Here is a 19,240-nt window from a genome sequence, read left to right on the forward strand (position 1 = left end):
AGAAAAATTCTTTTACGACAATTCATGTAATACAACTTCATTGATAGTATCAAGTGTCATGATTCACACGATATATGTTTTCGGTTGATGTACGAATTAGGGAGGCAGAAGTTCGAGGAAATGGCTATGTATATGTGGGCGATATGGAAGGAAAGCTACTAATTTGTTGCACACTGAGGGGGAGCACACATAGTAAATCAATTGGGTGGTGCATGGACTTCCTAGGTGAATATCAAAGTACCAAATGCATGGAAAGGCCGACGACTTCAGACTCAACCTTTGCAGAATCATATCAAACCATCGGGCTAACGCGGTGGCACCTGCTCTGGCAAAATTTTCTATTTCATCTCCTCCACCTCTATTTTGGGTGTCGGGTGATTTTTCGTTCGGGCTTGACAAACTTTTAACCGATGAATATTGATTACTGAATAAAGAATGCCAGTTTTCTCGAAAAAAAAACTGTAACATTGGATGCTACATCAATTGGTGCATATGATTTTTTTCCCACTCAAGCCAAATACGTTAGATAAATTTGGTATATGTCTATGTCATTTATTTTATTTAAATTTAAATTTTTTTGAAAAATACCTGACATATTTGCCCATCAATTTGTATCCGAGGATGGGATTATTTTATAGATTTTGTGTTTGAATATGATACAAATAAATTATTGAAAAAATACGAAAATAAACAATAAAATTAAATATGTAGAATAAAATAATATTTTAAGCATTGAGTGATCGTCCTCCTACCATTTTCTTTTATTGCATTTTCCCGGTTCCTATCTTAAACGTGGAATGAGCTTCCTCGGAAACGATTTCAATATCCTCTATAACTTTATTTGTTTAATGTCTAGGAGCTATTATTCAGCGAATAAATTTATCTCGTAAAATTGACTTTTCAAATGTAAAATGTTGCTAATATCTAAAAACTAGATACAATATTTCGTAATATAGAAAGGAATATAGTTTTCAATTTTTATTTTTATTTTTTGAATTTTCCCTCCCCAACCCTAGGGAATTGGGATCATATGTCCACACAGAGAGCTGCTCTCTGTTTGCTTCAATTTTGTCGTTTATTTCGTCTACTCATGTGGACATTGTCTCATATATATATATATATATATAATTCATTTTTTAAAAAAATTATATATATGACAAGATATTATCCGTTGAAATGTAAGCAGGATCTCTTTACCCAATTTCGCTTCTGTTTGCCTCAATGATATTGCACATTCTTGATAGCGTATTAATTATTGCTTCACAAAACATGAACACTGCACATTCTGGTCCGTAGTATAGTATTCGATTTCGCGTGTTCTTCAATTTCTCCTGTGGCCCGTATACTTTTGCATCTGCGATGTTCATCCCAGCCAGCTCCTTAAATTTCTCTTTCGTAGCTCCTTCTTTGTTGATGGGAGGTATTATATGTCATTGTAATTGATGAGTTCGTCTATCAGAATCTGACTCCGAATTATGCAACTGGTGAAGAAGTCAAAGTTGTTGTCTTTGAGAAAGGATTTGACTCGTAATCCTCGTTTTATCGTTTCGGAGTTACCACAAAGATATGGTAAATCTCCCTGTCCAAATCAGCCGTATCTTGATCCTCAGCCGCTTCGACGCCCTCAAAAAGCTTCGCTTTTCTTTCTCCGACGACCTATTAGACGGCGTCCTCATAAACCTCAAGCTCCACCCAACTGCAGCATTGCAATTTTTCGAACTAGCCTCTAAACAACAATATTTCAGACCCAACTTCAGATCCCATATCAAGATCATCCACATTTTATCCAATGCCCGAATGTTTCCCGAGACACGGTCGTATTTGCGTGCTCTTGTCGATCTATCGGAGAGCAACCGTCATCCAGTTCATTTGGTTTACGAAGAGTTGGTTAGTGTTTATAGGTTATTTAAGTTTTCTGCGACTGTTTTTGATATGATCTTTAAGGTTTATGTGGAAAGTGGGTTGTTGAAGAATGCGTTGTACGTGTTTGACAATATGCCTAAATGTGGTCGCTTGCCAAGTTTGCGATCATGTAATAGTCTGTTGAGTTCTTTGGTCAGAAGGAATGAGTTTTGCGAGGTTGTTTGTATATATGATCAAATGCTCAGAGTCGGGGTTGTACCTGATAAGTATACTTACGTGATAGTGTTGGATTCATATTGTAAGGATGGTAAGGTTGCTAAAGCGCTGGAATTTGTGGAAGGTCTAGAGAAATTGGGTTTTGAAATGAATGTAGTGGGTTATAACAGTTTGATCAATGGGTATGTAAAGAGGGGGGAGTTGGAAGGGGTGAAAAAGATGGTGGGCTTGATGACTGAACGTGGAGTTGGTAAAAATGTTGTTACGTACACATTGTTGATTAAGGGATACTGTAAGCTTGGGAAAATGGAGGAAGCAGAGAAGGTCTTTAGAAGGCTGAAGGAAGAAAAAGGGGACATATTTTCTTTGGATGCAAAGTTGTATGGCGTATTACTCGATGGGTATTGTCGAGTTGGGAGAATGGATGATGCAGTTAGGATTAAGGATGAGATGTTGTCTTCAGGATTGGATATGAATTTGTTCATTTTCAATTCTTTGATAAACGGCTATTGTAAAAGTGGCCGAGTTTGTGAAGCGGAGCTAGTTTTGACAAGTATAGTTGAAGGGAATTTTAAACCAGATGATTATAGCTATAACACATTGCTGGATGGGTACTGCAGAGAAGGCTTGGTAAATGATGCTTTCAAGCTTTGTCATCAAATGTCTGGTAATGGTGTATGTCCGACGAAAGTAACTTATAATACCCTAATAAAAGGATTATGTCGAAATGGTAATATTGATGATGCTTTGCAACTTTGGTATTTGATGCTCCAAAGAGGTTTTGTTCCTGATGAGATTGGCTTTAGCACTCTTATCCATGGCCTTTTCAAAGAGAGGAACTCTGAGAAGGCTTTGATGCTGTGGAGACATGTTCTAGCTAAAGGATATGCAGCATCTACAGTTCTGTTGAACACCATGCTCAATGGATTGTGTAAGATGGGACATATGATTGAAGCGGAGCAGATTCTTGAGAAGATGAATGAGCTAGGTTTTACACCAGATGAGATGACTAACAGAACAATGATTGATGGGTATTGTCGAGCCGGAAATATTGAAAAGGCATTTGAAATTAAAGGAATTTTGGACAAGAAAGAAGTTTCAGTTTGCCTTGAAATGTATAACTCGCTGATAGGTGGACTGTTTAGGGTAAAGAAATCAAAAGATATAGCAGATGTTGTTTCTGAGATACGTGTGAAAGGACTGAGCCCTAATATTATCACCTATGGATGCCTTATCACCGGTTGGTTCAAAGAAGGAGAAATAAAGAAAGCTTTGGACTTATACCTTGAGATGAGAAGACAAGGAATTGCTCCAAATGCTATCATATGTAGCACCCTTATCAGTGGACTTAGCAAAGTTGGTAGGACTGATGATGCAAATATGTTATTGAAGAAAATGATTGATCTGGATGTCGTCCCTGACCTCAAACAGTTTTACAAATGCTTTAAATCCAACATGGCCGGGATTGAAACACAAAAAATCTCAAATTCTCTTGATGAAATTGCTCAAGGACAAAAATTTTCCAAGCATGTGCTGTATAATGTAGCTATAGCCGGGCTATGCAAATATGGGAAGACTGATGATGCGAGAAAAATTATTGGAGATATTTCCCAAAGAGGCTTCGTACCCGATGAATTCACATACTCAGCCCTTATACACAGTGCTTCAATCTCCGGAAATGTTGATGACGCTTTTCTTTTACGTGACGAGATGCTGAGAAAGGGTCTTTCACCAAATATTGTTACATACAATTCTCTTCTAAGTGGCCTGTGTAAATTGGGAAAAATTGATCGTGCATTGAGGCTATTCCATAAACTATACTCGAAAGGTTTAGTTCCTAACTTAATCACTTATAATACTTTGATTGACGGATGCTTCAAGAATGGTAGAACCGATGATGCTAATAACCTGTTGAAGAGAATGACTAAGGAAGGAGTTTCTCCCTCGAACACCAAATATTCAATGTTGAACAGAAATATTTCAAATATTAGTAACATGGAAGAAGTTGTTGCACTTTTGGATCAAATGGACAAGATGGGAATTGAAAACAAGTCTACAGGACATGGGACACCATGCGAAGGTAAAATCTTTATAATATCCTAGCAAACCTCTGCTTTCATATTACAAATAATAATGGTTGTTGAATCCTTCGCATTCCTTTTAACTAGCATGCATAATGAGATATTCAATTGTTACATATTATATCACATGTGCAGCTGAAGCAGTAGGTGCATGAAATACACTCAAATTGCACATGTTCATTAATGGCAAGTTGCGGGTTTACGAAAGAGATATTTTTGGGTTGGAAAATAGAATATCTGGATTGCTCGATAGATTTTGGAGATAAAATCCGAGCATGGTATTTTGCACTATTAATCTTGATGGTAGACGTTGTCGTCCCAAAGAGTTAACCGGCAGATTTCAAAAGGTATGACGTCTTTCTTACCCGTAGCAGATATTGCAAAAAAATCCGTTTTTTCTTTCTTCTCATGTTGAGGATTAATTTTTTTTTTTGCTGAAAACCATGAATATTTGGAACATACAGTTTTTAGGAGGAGCTACTCATCATGTCATTGCTGATTCTTGTAAAACCAAATGTGAGAAAAAGCAAAAACACCTTTCAATTTTAATCTTCAACTATTCCCATTTAAATTTCTTCCATTGATTTTACAGATGTCTCTGACGGTCATGCAAGAAATTGGACATCAGAAATTGCTATAATGCGAAGAAAGGCTGATTCGAGCTCGTGGTGCTTGATATGGTCGATACTGATTGATTGTAAGCATTTGTAGAAATGCTATCTAGGATCATGATTTGGCTTTCGTCATTCAGAATTTCCCTTGAAGCATATGATCGAACCGAATCCATCCAACCCGTTCATCCTCATGCTCCAGACGACCCTTTGCAAATGGTTGATACCGCTGGATTAAGTTTCATACAAGCGTAAGTGTATCACCACATTGTCCATATGTTTCAATCAATATGCGAAATGCCAAATGGATTTACACTTTTGGCTTCATTTTGCAGGTGTTCCAAGAGAAGGATGCACACCACCAAAAAAATGTCCCAACTCGTTTTTTTTTTCAGATTCATTGTACAAAAATGTTTCTGATGGATACATCGCGTAAAAATATTAGAGATGATGGGACAATTTTGTTCATAAATGTTGAAAGGTAGGGTGGATTCACATTTACTTTCAAAAACTTGACTTGCCATTTTTACTTCAACATTCTTCTATTACTAAAGATTTAGATGATGAACTTTGATTCTTTGTGTGTGGTGAGAAAGAAATGATATTACATTATTAAATAAATTGACACAACTGATTAGAAATATATCATTGTACTGACAAAATTTATAACCACTAAAAACAATAACATCGTACAAATTTTGGTCTTTGTAACATGTTCATGTGCTGATCAATTATTTATATAATTTTATTGCCAATACGTTGATGCCTAATTTTCTTAAATTATTGGGGAACTAACTAGTAAATTTACACTGGGTACATTATTTGTCTTCGTTATAAATCAATTAATATATGATAATCATCGTCTATTTTGATAATAATGAGTTACAATTTTTTCTTAAATAAATCTAACTTTTCCCGAATTTGTTCACATGCTATCCTGCACGTTTAGAATTATTATTTCTATTTTTTTTTGCAATAGGTACTTTAAATGTGTGTTTGTGTAATTTTTATTATGGTTCGAGTCAATGAATAATATTACAATATTGGATTAAAATTATAAAATTTTTATAATGTTTCTTTTTTAGTATGCTAATAATCTTATATTTAATTTTTATTTTCTTGTCCTGAATAGGAAATAGGAAATGGTGAATCTTTGCACGAGATTAATGTCATTATATTTTATTTGTATATCAAGGATATAATGATTTTTTTTGGGTATTTAACTTTTTTGTGATTTTGGTTTTTTATATTAGTAAATTTCAGTTTCATAGTTGTCTTTCAATTTGTGACAATTTTATTCTTTTTATGATATATTACTGATGTGGCACGACATGTTGATGTTCCTTCCGTACCACATACACGCTTCAATCATTTCAATGTTACGTTTGAGAAAAGACTAACAATGAAAAAAACAAAAAAAAAAAAAACAAACAAACAATAAAGAAACGAGAATAGCAAACTAAGACTTATCAAAATCGCAAAAAATTAATATACCGAGCCACAATTTTTGTTTCCCTGATTTTTTTTTGCCTAAATTTGTATGATATTTTAGAAAGAATATTGATATGTTTCGGAGATTAGTAGCAATCGGTGTCAACCGAACCATGAAAATATATATATTTGTATTCCCTTAAAATAAAATGGAACGTGAAAATCGACCCATCAAATGCATTGATAATAATGTACGTTCAAGTGTTGTACGTTCTATCTTAAAATTAGGAAATGTAATCATTGATGGTCCCAGTAATTCAGTTCGCCATGTGTAGCAGTACAAAAATTAGTGGAGGATAATGTTTTGGAAATCTTTACACAAACATCTATTTCAATTTAAAAAATTAACAACTTTCTTTTTAAAATAAAAATACTAATTTCATTTTCTAAATTTTCTACAGAATACACACATAGTTGGTGTATGCTATGTTAAAAAAAAAACAAAAACAAATTCATAGTTGATAAAAATTTATATTAAAATAGAACTTTAAAATTCTGATAATTACTGCTAACTTAATAATATTTAATTTAGATTTCATCACTGCATTACCATTTAAGGTTTCAGCATTTTGTTAAAAAAAAGTCTTATTTAAAGGGATTATTCCACTTTTAGTAGACATTAATTTGTTTCAATCTAAAGACCAAGAAGTGTTCTGAGACAACTCATATTGTCAAAGCTCTCATTTTTCTGGAATTTCTCAATCATATTGTTTCACATTTTAGTTATTCAAAATAATAATTTACTCAATCATGTATTATTCATTCTGTCGTTCAATTAATATTCACATCCCTAAAAATGAAAAAAACTAAATATTCTCAATAATTCGGACGTATTACTTTACTAGTGGACTTGAAACAACCCGAGTTTCTGATTTCTTGAGCCTAGTATTGAAATATACATGGAATATATTGACACCAACTCACTTTATTCAAAATCAATCAAGTTCATGGTATAACTTGGTGCATTCTTACACATGTTATATGGTTCCCATAGTTAAGTAAGTGAGCGTCCAGGTAAACAGGCTGAGATGTCAAAATGAGCTAAGTATGATCAGTCAGCCTATCTTTTTAGTAGATTGAGAAATTATAAATCTAACATAACTATTTTAGGTGGCGGAACGAGTACGTGCCGACCTAACGACTTGAGAAATTGTCAAAGTTAAAAATCCAAGTGCCCTATATCATTTTTCATTCATTTCTAAGAATGTGTTGCATGCATGACATCTCTCGTTGCACCTTATTTCTGGCGCATCAAATATATTATTTTAAATATTTTCTGATCAATATTTTTTTAATTACACGATATTGTTTCATTGCACGTAAGAAAAGCTTCTTCCATCTATATCGATGTGCTATTTTTACAATCATTTTCAAGAATATTATAACATTCTTTGAAATTTTTCCCATTCAAAGCCTGTGGGAAGGTGAATTATCGTTTAAATTATTCAACTTAATTATTAGTAAATTTTATAAAAATAATATTTAAATAACTTCAATATAATCTCTAGAATTTTTTAAACAAAACAAAATTTTGATACCAAATTATTTTAATATATTTACATGGAACGGGTGCTTACTGCTTACATGTATATTTCTTCGATATCAAATGAATTAATAAATATAAAGTTCAATTATATAAAGTAAAAACGCGTTAAATGATATGATATGTTAATTCCTTCATACGTAAGAATATATAAATAGCAACGACAAGTTCACCATTCTATATCTATATATATATATATATATATATATATATATATATATATATATAGAATATTATGTGGGATAATTTTCAAACTAAAAAATGCAAAATAATTTCTTAATATTTTTCTATACACTCATTCCTTCTCAAATATATTTGTTTGTTTATTTTTTCACACAGACTAAGAAAATCGTCGAAAAAAAGTTTACAGAAAATTTCTTATTTTATCCTTATTCAATTCATTCAAAAAATGGTTTTATTTTCCAGTATTTAGTCGGTACACGTATTAATAAAAAAAACAAGAAAAATGTTATTGAATGCAAAAATTGAACTATACATTCGGGACATGCAAAAAAATGAAGTAAACATATAATTAAGAAAGAGAGAATGTGATTACAACTTGTGTCGGTTAGAGATTAGACATATTTGAAAATTAAAAGGTCGAGTTATATCTAAGTCTCAATTTTAACGTAGTATCAAAGTTCATGCATGCCGTTATATATTGTATTGTTCATAGCTAGATTATTTGTAAACTTTACGATCTAAATTTTTACTCTTACGTGAAATAGAATGTTTTAGTTATGTTATATCGATTGAATAAAATATTTGAAAATGCGATATGTATGTTTAATTGGCCCCATTGAACAGAACTGGTCCACTACAAAAAACGATGATACATATTTAAAGAGGATGCCTAAAAAGTCTTCACTTCCCATGTGAAACTTTGAACTATACCATCACTATTTATGAAGATGTAGACTGAATGGGGTTGCGTTGCATCTTTGTATTTCCCACCGACGACACTGCATGCATCTCAATAAAATATTTTAATTGATGTTCAAAATTAACTAAATAAACACGAATTTTCTTTTAATTAATACCATTAATTTTTCGTTTAAATCGGCTTGCGAATTTTGTTAGATTTTCTGGGTCTGAATCGAATTGTTTTCTTGTTCGGTTATTGGAAAATATACTTTCAAGTTACAAAATTGGGTCGATGATACTAGCTAGACTCGGTCAAGTTTGCCACGGCCTTTGGTTTCCTAAATCGAAGGGAACGGTAAAATTTATAGAGTCAATCTCATATCAAACTGTGTCACGAATTTATATATGTGTTATGAACATGAATCGCTTTATATTTAAAAAAACTAATATAAAAATAATATTTTCCCATATACACGATGTCGAGTTTTTTTTTAATCAAATATATTTGCTCTTATCATTTACGGAAGACTTTACTCGTAGTATTGTCTTTGGTTTCCTAAATCGATATCAAAACGCACAATCGGCATTTTAAATTTAATATATATTTTTTAAAAAATAATTAATTAATTGCATCATATCTGAAAGAAATATTTTATTCATTTATTATTTTGTTAAATTGATAATATCAATTTAAGATTTTGCCTTTCTAGATTAAAAGATTTTATTTTATTTATTTCTAGATTATAATATTTTGCTTGATTTATTTATAGATATTATATGATTTGTTTTTAATATGATTTTTATCTTCAATATATTTTATTCTTGTTTGAAAGTGTTTTATAACTAATGAAAATATTATTTTCATATTTTCTAGAACTCTTTTTCTAGGCCAAGCATGAAATATAAATAAGTGAGCTTTACAACAGTACAAGGGTGGTGTAGAGAGAGAAAATATTTTTGTGCTTTCAGAGAGTTGGTGGGAGAGAGCTTTTAGAGAGTAGAGAGGTGCTGAAGTTTTGTGTGATCGTGTGATCACTTTGTTGTGGAAAGGATCAGCTGGAGGTTTTCAAAGTGCACGTAAAGGTCGGCTAAGGAGTTCTTGCATAGAAGAAATATACGAGAGCCGATCCTATTTTGATGAGATGTTTTCGTGTGATCGGTTGATCACTTTACAGCGTATGAGAGCTGCTGGATTTTTCTGAACACACAGAGAGTTCAGATATTGAAGATTTTCGTGTTGAAGATTTTGTGTGATTGATTCACATATACCGTGTTGCTGATTGGTGTTAACAACACTCGAAGAACAACACTGACGCAGAGTGTTGATCGAAGAGTGATTTCGTGTGGTTTTAAGCAATACGTTTTTATTTTATGCATCTAGTTTTTATGTGTTTTATTTAGATGCATTTTTAATTCCTTGGAGTGTCAAGGAATTTTGTTTTGGTATTCTCACTAGTATTGTTTTGGTTTAAACGATTTACATAATATTTTTAGTGAATTTTTTGTCATGAGGCATCGCACAAGTATTCGTACTTGTGCATAATTTAAATCTTGTTTTTATTTATTAAAAATTTACGTGTGTGTTAAATAATCTATTTCCACTGCATGTTGTGTACTCGTGTTGACAACATCAGAGCACAACACTAACTTTTGATACACACATTATAATATTTTAATTAATTTTCTTTACGTTTACGAACAACATCCCTTTCAAGATCCTCACTTTCTTGTTCATAAATTGGAAAGAAATGGAGCTCAGCCACGTCAAAGGTTAGAGCCAACATTATGTAATATTAAATTAAATATGAATAAAAGTCAAATGACGCTTAGAAATCGTTGGCATTTGCAAAATAATAATATCGGAATGAATAAAATATTTATAATGAAAAACATTATATTTCCTTAAAAAAAGGCATTATAATTTAATTAATTTTCACAAGAGGAAAAACAACCAAACTGAGTTGTCGGCCATAAATGAAAAATGGTGTCTTAAATTACAAATCTTTATATTGTGAATAACCTTTATATTTAAGTTTTTTTCCTCGTCGAAAAACTTCTTAATTCGTTCGATTCTCAGAATTTTCGATCTCCTTTATAATTTTTAATGTTTATTTTGTTTTTTGGTTTTTTTTTTTTAATTTTAATGAGCCTGAGATTTTTATAATCAACTGGCTCTAACGACTTGTTTAACGAAAAGAAGTCATGCGTAAGAATAAATCAAGCAATTTCTATAAAAATAAATATCATTAATCGGAATCGATGTATCTTTAAAAAAATTCAACTTTAATCAAAACATAGGTTATAATTGTAGCATCCTTCGGCTCGAAGTCATTTTCATGTACGTTGAAAGCGAATATAATACTTTATGAAAAGGAAATATATCAAGAAAGTGAGATCAATTATTTAGTTTGGTAGCTCAATAAAAATATATTAAATCTCGCGAAAATTGGGTTCCGCTACAAGTTAATTACAAGAATTTTCAAGGAGAAGTTGGTGAAAAATCCTCAATCAAAACATTTTTTTGAGTTCATTCCCTATCCACAAAATTGTGGTACTATGTCATACAAAATGTGGTACACTTCATGTGGAAATGTGGTACTAAAAAAGTACCCAGGGACTGAACACAAAAAAAATCGACGGCTGGAAACTGAAGGCCAATTTCCCGAATTTTCAAATGGGTATATTTTGACAGGCAAAAACTTGGGTGAGACGGTCTCACGGGTCGTATTTTGTGAGACGGATCTCTTATTTGGGTCATCCATGAAAAAGTATTATTTTTTATGCTAAGAGTATTAATTTTTATTGTGAATATCGGTAAGGTTGACCCGTCTCATAGATAAAGATTCGTGATACCGTCTCACAAGAGACCTACTCATTTTGATATATTACAAGCAATCGATTTTTATGCTGGTTTGATATGCTATAAGCAACATATAAATCCTAAATATACATATTTCATATAAATACACACATTTCATATAAACTTTCAAGAAATTCTAGCAGTTGTATCGAAGTACTCGTCTTGTTAACGGGAAATTGGCCTTCAGTCCCCAGCCGTCGATTTTTTTTGTGTTCAGTCTCTGGGTATTTTTTTAGTACCACATTTCCACATGAAGTGTACCACATTTTGTATGACATAGTACCACAATTTTGTGGGTAGGGAGTGAACCAAAGAAATGTTTTGATTGGGGATTTTTCACCAACCTCCCCTCTTGTTAATTATCAATGAAACTATAATATATTTATTTGCGTGATTTGCATAAAATTTACTCGATGTGTATTGAAAAATAGTCGTTAAAGTTTCATCGTTATAAATAAAATTTGTGCTTATGAAGCTGAATTTACAAAATATTCAATATGAAACAATAGTAAGATACTAAAAATTGTTCTATAATAATAGTGAAAAAGAAGGGAGGATTTTTGAACCCGCCAACATTTGTTTCTTCTGTACAGCAATCAGTGAAGTTCGTAAACATACATCATTCAAGAAATATTAATCTTCGATTCTGTACTTTCTTGGACAATCTAGATTCATGGATTTTATAGCTACCTAGGTACACCAAATTTACAGCGCAAAATTCAAATCCACCGTTTCTATACAGTGTCCCCGAATATATATATTTCTTTCTCAAATTCTACAAAAAGAAATGATATTAATAATTTTTTTGACAGTTTGTGATCTGTCAAGAATTTCAAGAATCAAATGAAAATGGAGGTTTCAACAGATCGTAAGGCGCCCAAAGTGCATCCAATGGGCAGGGCCTGTTAGCATCAAGCCTCGCCCATGGCTTCCCTTTCCCACTCCAATGCAGCAAACTAACCGGACCTGGATGCAAATCCCGGCAGAGCCCACGAAAATTATCTCCGCCGAGGCCGTGTTGATTCCAGCTGTGATCAACCGGCGCTATTTTTCCGGCGAAAACCAGCAAGAATGGCGGCAAAGAACCCAGTTCATATATCCTCATTCTCTTCTGTAACTCCATCCATTCTTCAATCTTTCTCGTGTAATCCCCGTCCCGCCACCGGAGCAGGTCAATCACCATTACTCCGGTGTTGAAATAGCACGCTTTTCGATCGGCGAATGTTAGGGAAAGCGAAGGGCTTGACCAGAATGTTGGGGTGAAATAGGATGTGAAATTGGCGTTGCAGTACTCCGGAGCCGCCAGGACCTTGTCTCCCCCGAGTAGGGGTGGCGGCGAGCTTCGCGATATCATCGACAAGGATTAAGTCAGAGTCTAAATACACGACACGGCGGACGCAGGGCGGCAGGAGGTCAGCCAAGTAGCTGCGGGCGTAGTTAAGAGGGCAGTCGAGAGCCGAACGGATGGATGTGGAGATCAGACCCGCCACTGCCGTATCGTGGAACCGGTAGACTCTGAAGTTTAGGTATGGGAAAGACGCTCTAATCGTCGTAAGTAAATACGAGGATGAGGTTGAGGTCGAGGCCGAGACGACGAAGTGCAAGAAGATGTTCTGAGGGCAAGAAGTGTGTTGGAGGATGGAGAGGATGGCGGCCATGGAGCCTCGAATGTAGGCCGAATCCAATGTCATCGCCACATGGGTAACTCCCATCGAGCACACCAGCTCCATGTTGTTGTTATCGTCGGAATCAACAATAGAAGGGCAATAGGGGGCATTGTAGAATTTGGGGGCTTCTCTAAATATTTGTGGGATTTTGGTTATTTCATTTTGTTTTGCAAGAGAAGTGGCAAGAAAGAAACAAGCGGTGATTGTAAAAAATTGAAAGAAGATTGGGTGTGTAGGGTTCTTCATCTAGATCTTGTGGATGTTGGGGGGCGAGAGGTCTTTTATATGATCGGAGGGCTGCAAGTGCATAGCTGGATGGGCAGCTCGGTCCAAGATTTTTATATTGATTTTCTTGGTTTCATGCCATGTCTTAGATTTTTCAACATTGGGTTTTTGTATTTTCTTTAGAAAATCTTACAAGTGGAGGATTTGTGAAATTTGAAGACATTTATGCATGTTATGAGTCGGTTGCATATAGGATAAGTGATGGGAGTAGAGAACAAAACTGTATGGCTAAACGGTACAAATTATGAAATTTAAGGTTAAAAGGTTTTCACTTTTTGCATGTGTTGTGGAAGGCATGTTACATGTCCAAAGTAAATCTAGTTGATTGGTTTTCTTAATTTTTTTTCCTATTATTATTATTATTATTATTATTATTATTATTATTATTATTATGTGTGTGTATATAAAGGTAAATGTGGTTTTAGTCGGTGATGGAGCAAACGAGGGGAGCATGGCAATCGCCCTCTTCATTTTCAATATGGGCAAATTGCACAGAACCTCTGATTAAAATTCAAAAAAAAAAAAAAAACAAAATTGTTTTTTTGTGTAAAATTAATTACAATTAGAACTCCGTTTTTTTAAAACATCAAGCATAAAATTATTTACAGTTTTTGCAAAATGTGTTTGATTTTTTTTTTTAAATACATGACAGGTATGTTAGTTTATTAATATTTTTTTAGAAGTTTTCATGAGCTATTTTTAATATAATTATTACATTTTTTCCTAAATTTTTTTATGCATTAATTTCATTTCTCAAGCCAAAAATCATAGCTCCGCCACTAATTTTATCTTTGATCTGTCAGCAGTGGCCACGCAATTTTGAAGTCTGAGTCTCTTATTTTGAAGAATATTTTATATTTATCGCATGATATATATTGTACGAGAACTATATATATTCATTACAAATATATCTAAGTACATCACAAAATTGTGAAAAGGACTTGTAAACTTTGAATCTACTCATCAGTCAAACACAACAATAATGAAATCTCAACAAAACGAGTGGACAACTTGTACGCGTTTAAATATCCACCTATTTTTTTTCAAGAATAAGTGTCACGAATCTTTATATGTGAAACGGTCAACCGCACCGATATTCACAAAAAAAATAATATTCATAGCATAAAAAGTAATACTTTTTCATGTATGACCCAAATAAGATATCTGTCTCACAAAATACGACCCGTGAGATCGTCTCACATAAACTTTTGCCTTTTTTAAAACACAAAAACTCTTATAAAATTATAATTTAATTTTCTGAGACAGATTTTCTATTTGATTCAAAAACAATTATTATTTTTACTCTAGATATCGATCAGACATATGAAATCAACTCATAACAGGCTTATTCTATATTTCTCGACAACTTACTTTGGTCCCACGATTTTAAAATATTTAGAATAAAACTTACGAATATGCCATGATAATATTATTTTGTACGTAAAAAATTGTGTGAGACGGTCTCACGGGTCGTATTTTGTTGGACGAGTCTCTTATTTGAGTCATCCATGAAAAAATATTACTTTTTATGCTAAGAGTATTACTTTTTATTGTGAATATCGGTAGGGTTGACTCGTCCGACAGATAAAAATTCGTGAGACCATTTCACAAGAGATCTACTCTATTCTGTATACAAATGTAGGTACTCAGGAATAGAAATTTAGCAGACGCGGCATTTCTTTTAAAAAAAAAATTCCTGGTTAATATTTATTAAAGAGTGAGTTGATCTTTCATTTTTCTCCCAACACAGTGATAATACCTTTCATCCGAAAAATAAGTAAATAACCAATAAAATTAGTGCAAAAATATTCACACCACACCAATAATATATATCAGCTCACAAGTCATCCTTCTTTTTTTTTGGAGAACAAGTCACCTTTTTTAAGCAAATGAAAGGGTGTAAAGTTGGTATTTTTGAAAAATAACACCAACTTCTGGCTACTAAATTCATAATACATTCACGTTGTGTCTCCATTTCCCAAAAAAAAAAAAAAAATTATTAGTTATTTACTAATACATTAAGCAAGAATATCATAAATAAAAATGTATTATGATAATATTTGTGACCGTCGAAAAAAAAATATATAATCTATATATTTATGACGATTGAAGTATAGATACAATTAACTTGTAATCGAAGTATAGTACATATATATTTAAAGTTATGAAAATGAGAGTGACAGAATGTGGGTCGTGTGTACTTTTCATAATAATAATAATAAATAGATGGAATGAAACATTAATTATCACGTGAATTTAATTTTGAATATAAATTATATAGGTAAGTTTTCAAATTTCGTAGCCCGAAGTTGACCTGTACGACATACACCGCAGAATAATTGGACCAAGGGTTCGTCTGGGAGTATAGAAAATTTCTTCCCAATTTTGGTTCCATCCCCACATAATAAGAACAAGATTTATTGTTCATTTTTATTCTTTTTCTGTAAATATAATTTCACATTTTCATCTTGGTTATTATTTTTTTAGCCTCTTGATTATTTCTAAGGAAACCCTATATTAAAGAATAAATTAATTGAATTAATTATAGACACGTCTAAAATGACAACTATATTTCCTCATAATAAAGATAAATATCCATTTTGTTTTCCCAAATATAAAAATAAACTGGAGGGATGGAATCCAATGTTTTGCATGCTAAGGACTGAGGACCCAGACTGGACTTTTACTCAAACTGTCAGGCATGGATTCAAGACTTGGCAGCCATGCCATGGAAACGAGAACCCAAGGCTTATTCATATGTCCCCTCATATTCTATAGATAGATAGATACAACATATGTAATATTTTATTTAATTATTTTTAGTACATAAAACTCGAACTCAAACTTGAACCTGAGCCTCTACGATTTTTGTACGAAGGTGAGACGCTAAGGTAACATTACGTAAAGAAGATACACATATCGAGAGTATGTTTGGTATAGTCGTAAGAGGGTCAATGATTGTATATTCGTATCCAGTTTTTCATTACACATCATTCGATGAACATATACCACGTACCAAAAAGAACCTCGAGATTTTTAAATCAGCCAACCTATTCTGTATCGAGTCATCCATGCATTCGTACGTTATTCTTTAACGTTATTCAATCCATTATTATATTTGGTTTCTTTTATAGATAATTTACCCTGTTACCGAATTCACACAAATCAAATCCAATCCGTGTTTTATTTAGAAAGTTTCAAACTTTCTGATTTGTGAGGCCAACTTGATGCATGTTGCTCAAAATCAAATACAGCTAATCGCAAAAGTCATCGTAAGCGTCCAAGACCCAATCGTAATTGATATAAAATTATGTTAAATCCTACCACACAGCCAACGCACATTGAGGGAATTTAGAAGCAGTAGAGGCGTACAACCACTTCTGAGAAAGATAACTAGTAACCTCTTATGAACTATTCAATCTGTGTTACGTCTTATCCCTACACAGATGCAGACTCCATTACCAACCAAAATCATTGAAACACAGGACCAGAAGAAATTTTAATGAAGATCCATGCAACTACTCAAATTTCATAGAAGGATAAGCTATGAAGAGTCGAAAAGGCATCGAACAAGAGAAACATTAAGAGTTTCTGAACGAGAATCTTAAAGCTGAATGCATTGTCGTAGTCAACAAACAAGTAGAACGATAGAAAAAAAATCCTCGGGGGGGTGGGGGGGAGCCATCAATCGCTAGTGCTGATAGAACCCCAGGCCTGGATATGGAACAACAGGAAAAAAATAAACGAAAAGGAAAGCAACCATAATTAAACATGACCATGCAAATGTTCGTCATCAATCAACATGAAGGCTGAAACCATCTATCTAATCACAGCCCGCATGATACTTTAGACAATGTAATGCAGATATTTATATGGCACATCAAATAAAAAAAAATCTAAACATAAATGACAAAGAGGGCATTTGCTTAAACACAAATCAACGTTGTTTGAATTATTTTGAAGAAATGATGACATCATAGTCCCAGCCAAACTCGTGCTCTGAAACCGGTAAATAACAGAGCACATACGCAAACCAAAAAATGAACTTCACCACCGCAATACTATTGATGTTCTACCTTCAGCACTGAATTCAAAGAGGAATATAAATACAAACTGCGAAGACACTAGCAGATCATGTTAGTGATGTAATAAACTTCAGTCCACATTAAATAATAATTTCACCACCAAAACAGCAACAAACACAAGAAAAGATAACTGGCACACAGCTCGAGAACTAACAGATGGAGGAACCAATAAAATATCGAACATTGTCAACCAATTGAGCTCCAAGGGCAGATCCTTCTCAACTCCAAATCAATGTCAGGAACACACTCAAACCAATTATTAACAAGAGAACCTTCAATATAGAATCTGCCTGCTGTTCCTGATTTCCACGTTGGGGGAGACCCTGAGCATGTCCACCATGGAATGCATTTGAATACCCATGGTGGAAACCATGTCCCGCTCCATACATGTTGGCATTAGGAAATCCATGCACTTGCATGTTAAAGAAAGATGGAAGCAAGCCACCTAGTGCAGCCGAGAATGTAAAGTTTCCAAAATTGGCAGTAGCCATTGGTGCAAAACCTCCAAATGGACCAAATCCTCCCATAAATCCAAATCCATGTTGTGCAAAAGCATTAGCATTAGGATCTGGAGTAGGAGCTGTCTCAGGTCTTTGCCCAGTGGGACGATGCGGAATCTCCAATCCCGGAATTGATCTAGATCGAGGATCAGTCGAGTTGTTTCCACGGCCATATAGAGGGACTAACTTTTCCTCCTGGATAAGGGCCTTGCAGACAGGGCATTCTTGAGAACGAGAGTGAATATGAAGCCACTTATAAAGACATGGCCAGCAGAAGAGATGACCACAAAGTGTAACAATTGGATCTTGAGCCAAATCAAAGCAGATATTACACTCAAAATTTCCAGCATCACTGTTGTTATTACTACCGGAGCAAGAAGGGCTTGGGGGATGACTGCTCATGGATTCCCCAAACCCAGTTGCCATGTTTCAACTGTGAATGCCCTAATTTTCCCACAAAAACCAAACCTATCAATAAACCTCGATCAAACGTGAAATTCGTCAAATATCAGCACTCAAAGGAGATAAAATTCAGTTTTTTTCCAGCCAGATTCCTTTATAAATCCAAAGGTTTAAAGTCTCGATCCATAACATGCAAAAACAATATCACAATAGGATTTAATTCCCTTAAAAACCCAAAATAATGAACAAAAATACCAAACTTTTCTGAAGATGGAATTTTTAAGCCATACAAAACAAATTAATTAGGTTAAACGAATACTTGCTCAACTTTAAACAATCTGATTCTAAACCACCCAAAATTTCTGACAGTCCCTAAATCGAATTTCATTCATTTAGGACAAATACTCATGAAAGTATTTTGAAATAGGAAACCATCAAGCGCGCCGAAAAATCGAGTCATATATGGCCCGAATAAATCGAATTCATGCGGATCTATGGCAAAATTAAATGGCAATATAAAAAGAAATGGAAAAAAATACAACGAGCAGAAAAGAGAATCAGAAAATTTACCTTCAGATCAGAGAAGAATCGCGCAGTAGAACCAAACAAGAAATGATGGAATTACGCTGGGAGAACAAAGATTGATAGACAGAAGACGACGTCGTTTAATTATCTGACTTTCCTAGAGGCTTCGCGGCTCGAACGGTTCGATCTACTGTAGTATTCCACGTGGCTGCTTCTTAATGAACATTACGCTATAGGCGATGGCAAA

At 33.6% G+C, this 19,240-nt stretch overlaps 3 protein-coding genes across 8 annotated transcripts; 1 reads left to right on the top strand and 2 right to left on the bottom strand.

The window, feature by feature from the left end:
• The first annotated feature begins 1,203 nt into the window (after positions 1-1,203).
• LOC142551565 (uncharacterized) lies at positions 1,204-5,479 on the top strand. 5 transcript variants are annotated; one of them, XR_012821584.1, is made up of 4 exons: positions 1,204-4,507; positions 4,625-4,676; positions 4,753-5,022; positions 5,107-5,295. XR_012821584.1 is itself a non-coding variant. In XM_075660862.1 (2 exons), exons 1-2 carry the CDS (start codon positions 1,567-1,569, stop codon positions 4,313-4,315), a joined length of 2,613 nt encoding a protein of 870 aa, XP_075516977.1. In that variant the 5' UTR covers positions 1,204-1,566; the 3' UTR covers positions 4,316-4,615. The 5 variants fall into 5 exon arrangements, 1 of the variants encoding a protein (XP_075516977.1); XR_012821586.1 differs by lacking the exon at positions 4,625-4,676 and having other exon boundaries at positions 1,204-4,159; positions 4,296-4,507; XR_012821585.1 differs by lacking the exons at positions 4,625-4,676; positions 5,107-5,295 and adding an exon at positions 5,326-5,479 and having other exon boundaries at positions 4,753-5,049.
• A 6,655-nt stretch (positions 5,480-12,134) lies between these two features.
• Positions 12,135-13,651, bottom strand: LOC142551567 (putative galacturonosyltransferase-like 1). The gene is given in 2 exon segments (XM_075660863.1): positions 12,135-12,847; positions 12,849-13,651. Coding segments are annotated over 2 exon segments (1,080 nt in total). The 5' UTR covers positions 13,443-13,651; the 3' UTR covers positions 12,135-12,361.
• Positions 13,652-17,384: 3,733 nt separating this feature from the next.
• On the bottom strand, positions 17,385-19,214 carry LOC142551568 (uncharacterized). Of its 2 annotated transcripts, none has more exons than XM_075660864.1 (2): positions 19,039-19,214; positions 17,385-18,510 (listed from the first exon to the last, which is right to left on the bottom strand). In XM_075660864.1, exon 2 carries the CDS (start codon positions 18,490-18,492, stop codon positions 17,785-17,787), a length of 708 nt encoding a protein of 235 aa, XP_075516979.1. In that variant the 5' UTR covers positions 18,493-18,510; positions 19,039-19,214; the 3' UTR covers positions 17,385-17,784. The 2 variants fall into 2 exon arrangements, with proteins under 2 accessions (XP_075516979.1, XP_075516980.1); XM_075660865.1 differs by having other exon boundaries at positions 17,385-18,534; positions 19,039-19,198.
• Positions 19,215-19,240: the final 26 nt, after the last annotated feature.

The sequence above is a fragment of the Primulina tabacum genome, chromosome 7 (assembly GCF_025594145.1).
Source record: "Primulina tabacum isolate GXHZ01 chromosome 7, ASM2559414v2, whole genome shotgun sequence".
NCBI classification, from domain to species: domain Eukaryota; kingdom Viridiplantae; phylum Streptophyta; class Magnoliopsida; order Lamiales; family Gesneriaceae; genus Primulina; species Primulina tabacum.

Excerpts from the sequence above, each read along its gene's own strand:
- LOC142551565 (XM_075660862.1), top strand. The coding sequence starts at position 1,567 with ATGGTAAATCTCCCTGTCCAAATCAGCCGTATCTTGATCCTCAGCCGC. Across the intron at positions 4,160-4,295 it reads ACATGGGACACCATGCGAAG|CTGAAGCAGTAGGTGCATGA; the intron begins GTAAAATCTTTA and ends TCACATGTGCAG.
- LOC142551568 (XM_075660864.1), bottom strand. The coding sequence starts at position 18,492 with ATGGCAACTGGGTTTGGGGAATCCATGAGCAGTCATCCCCCAAGCCCT.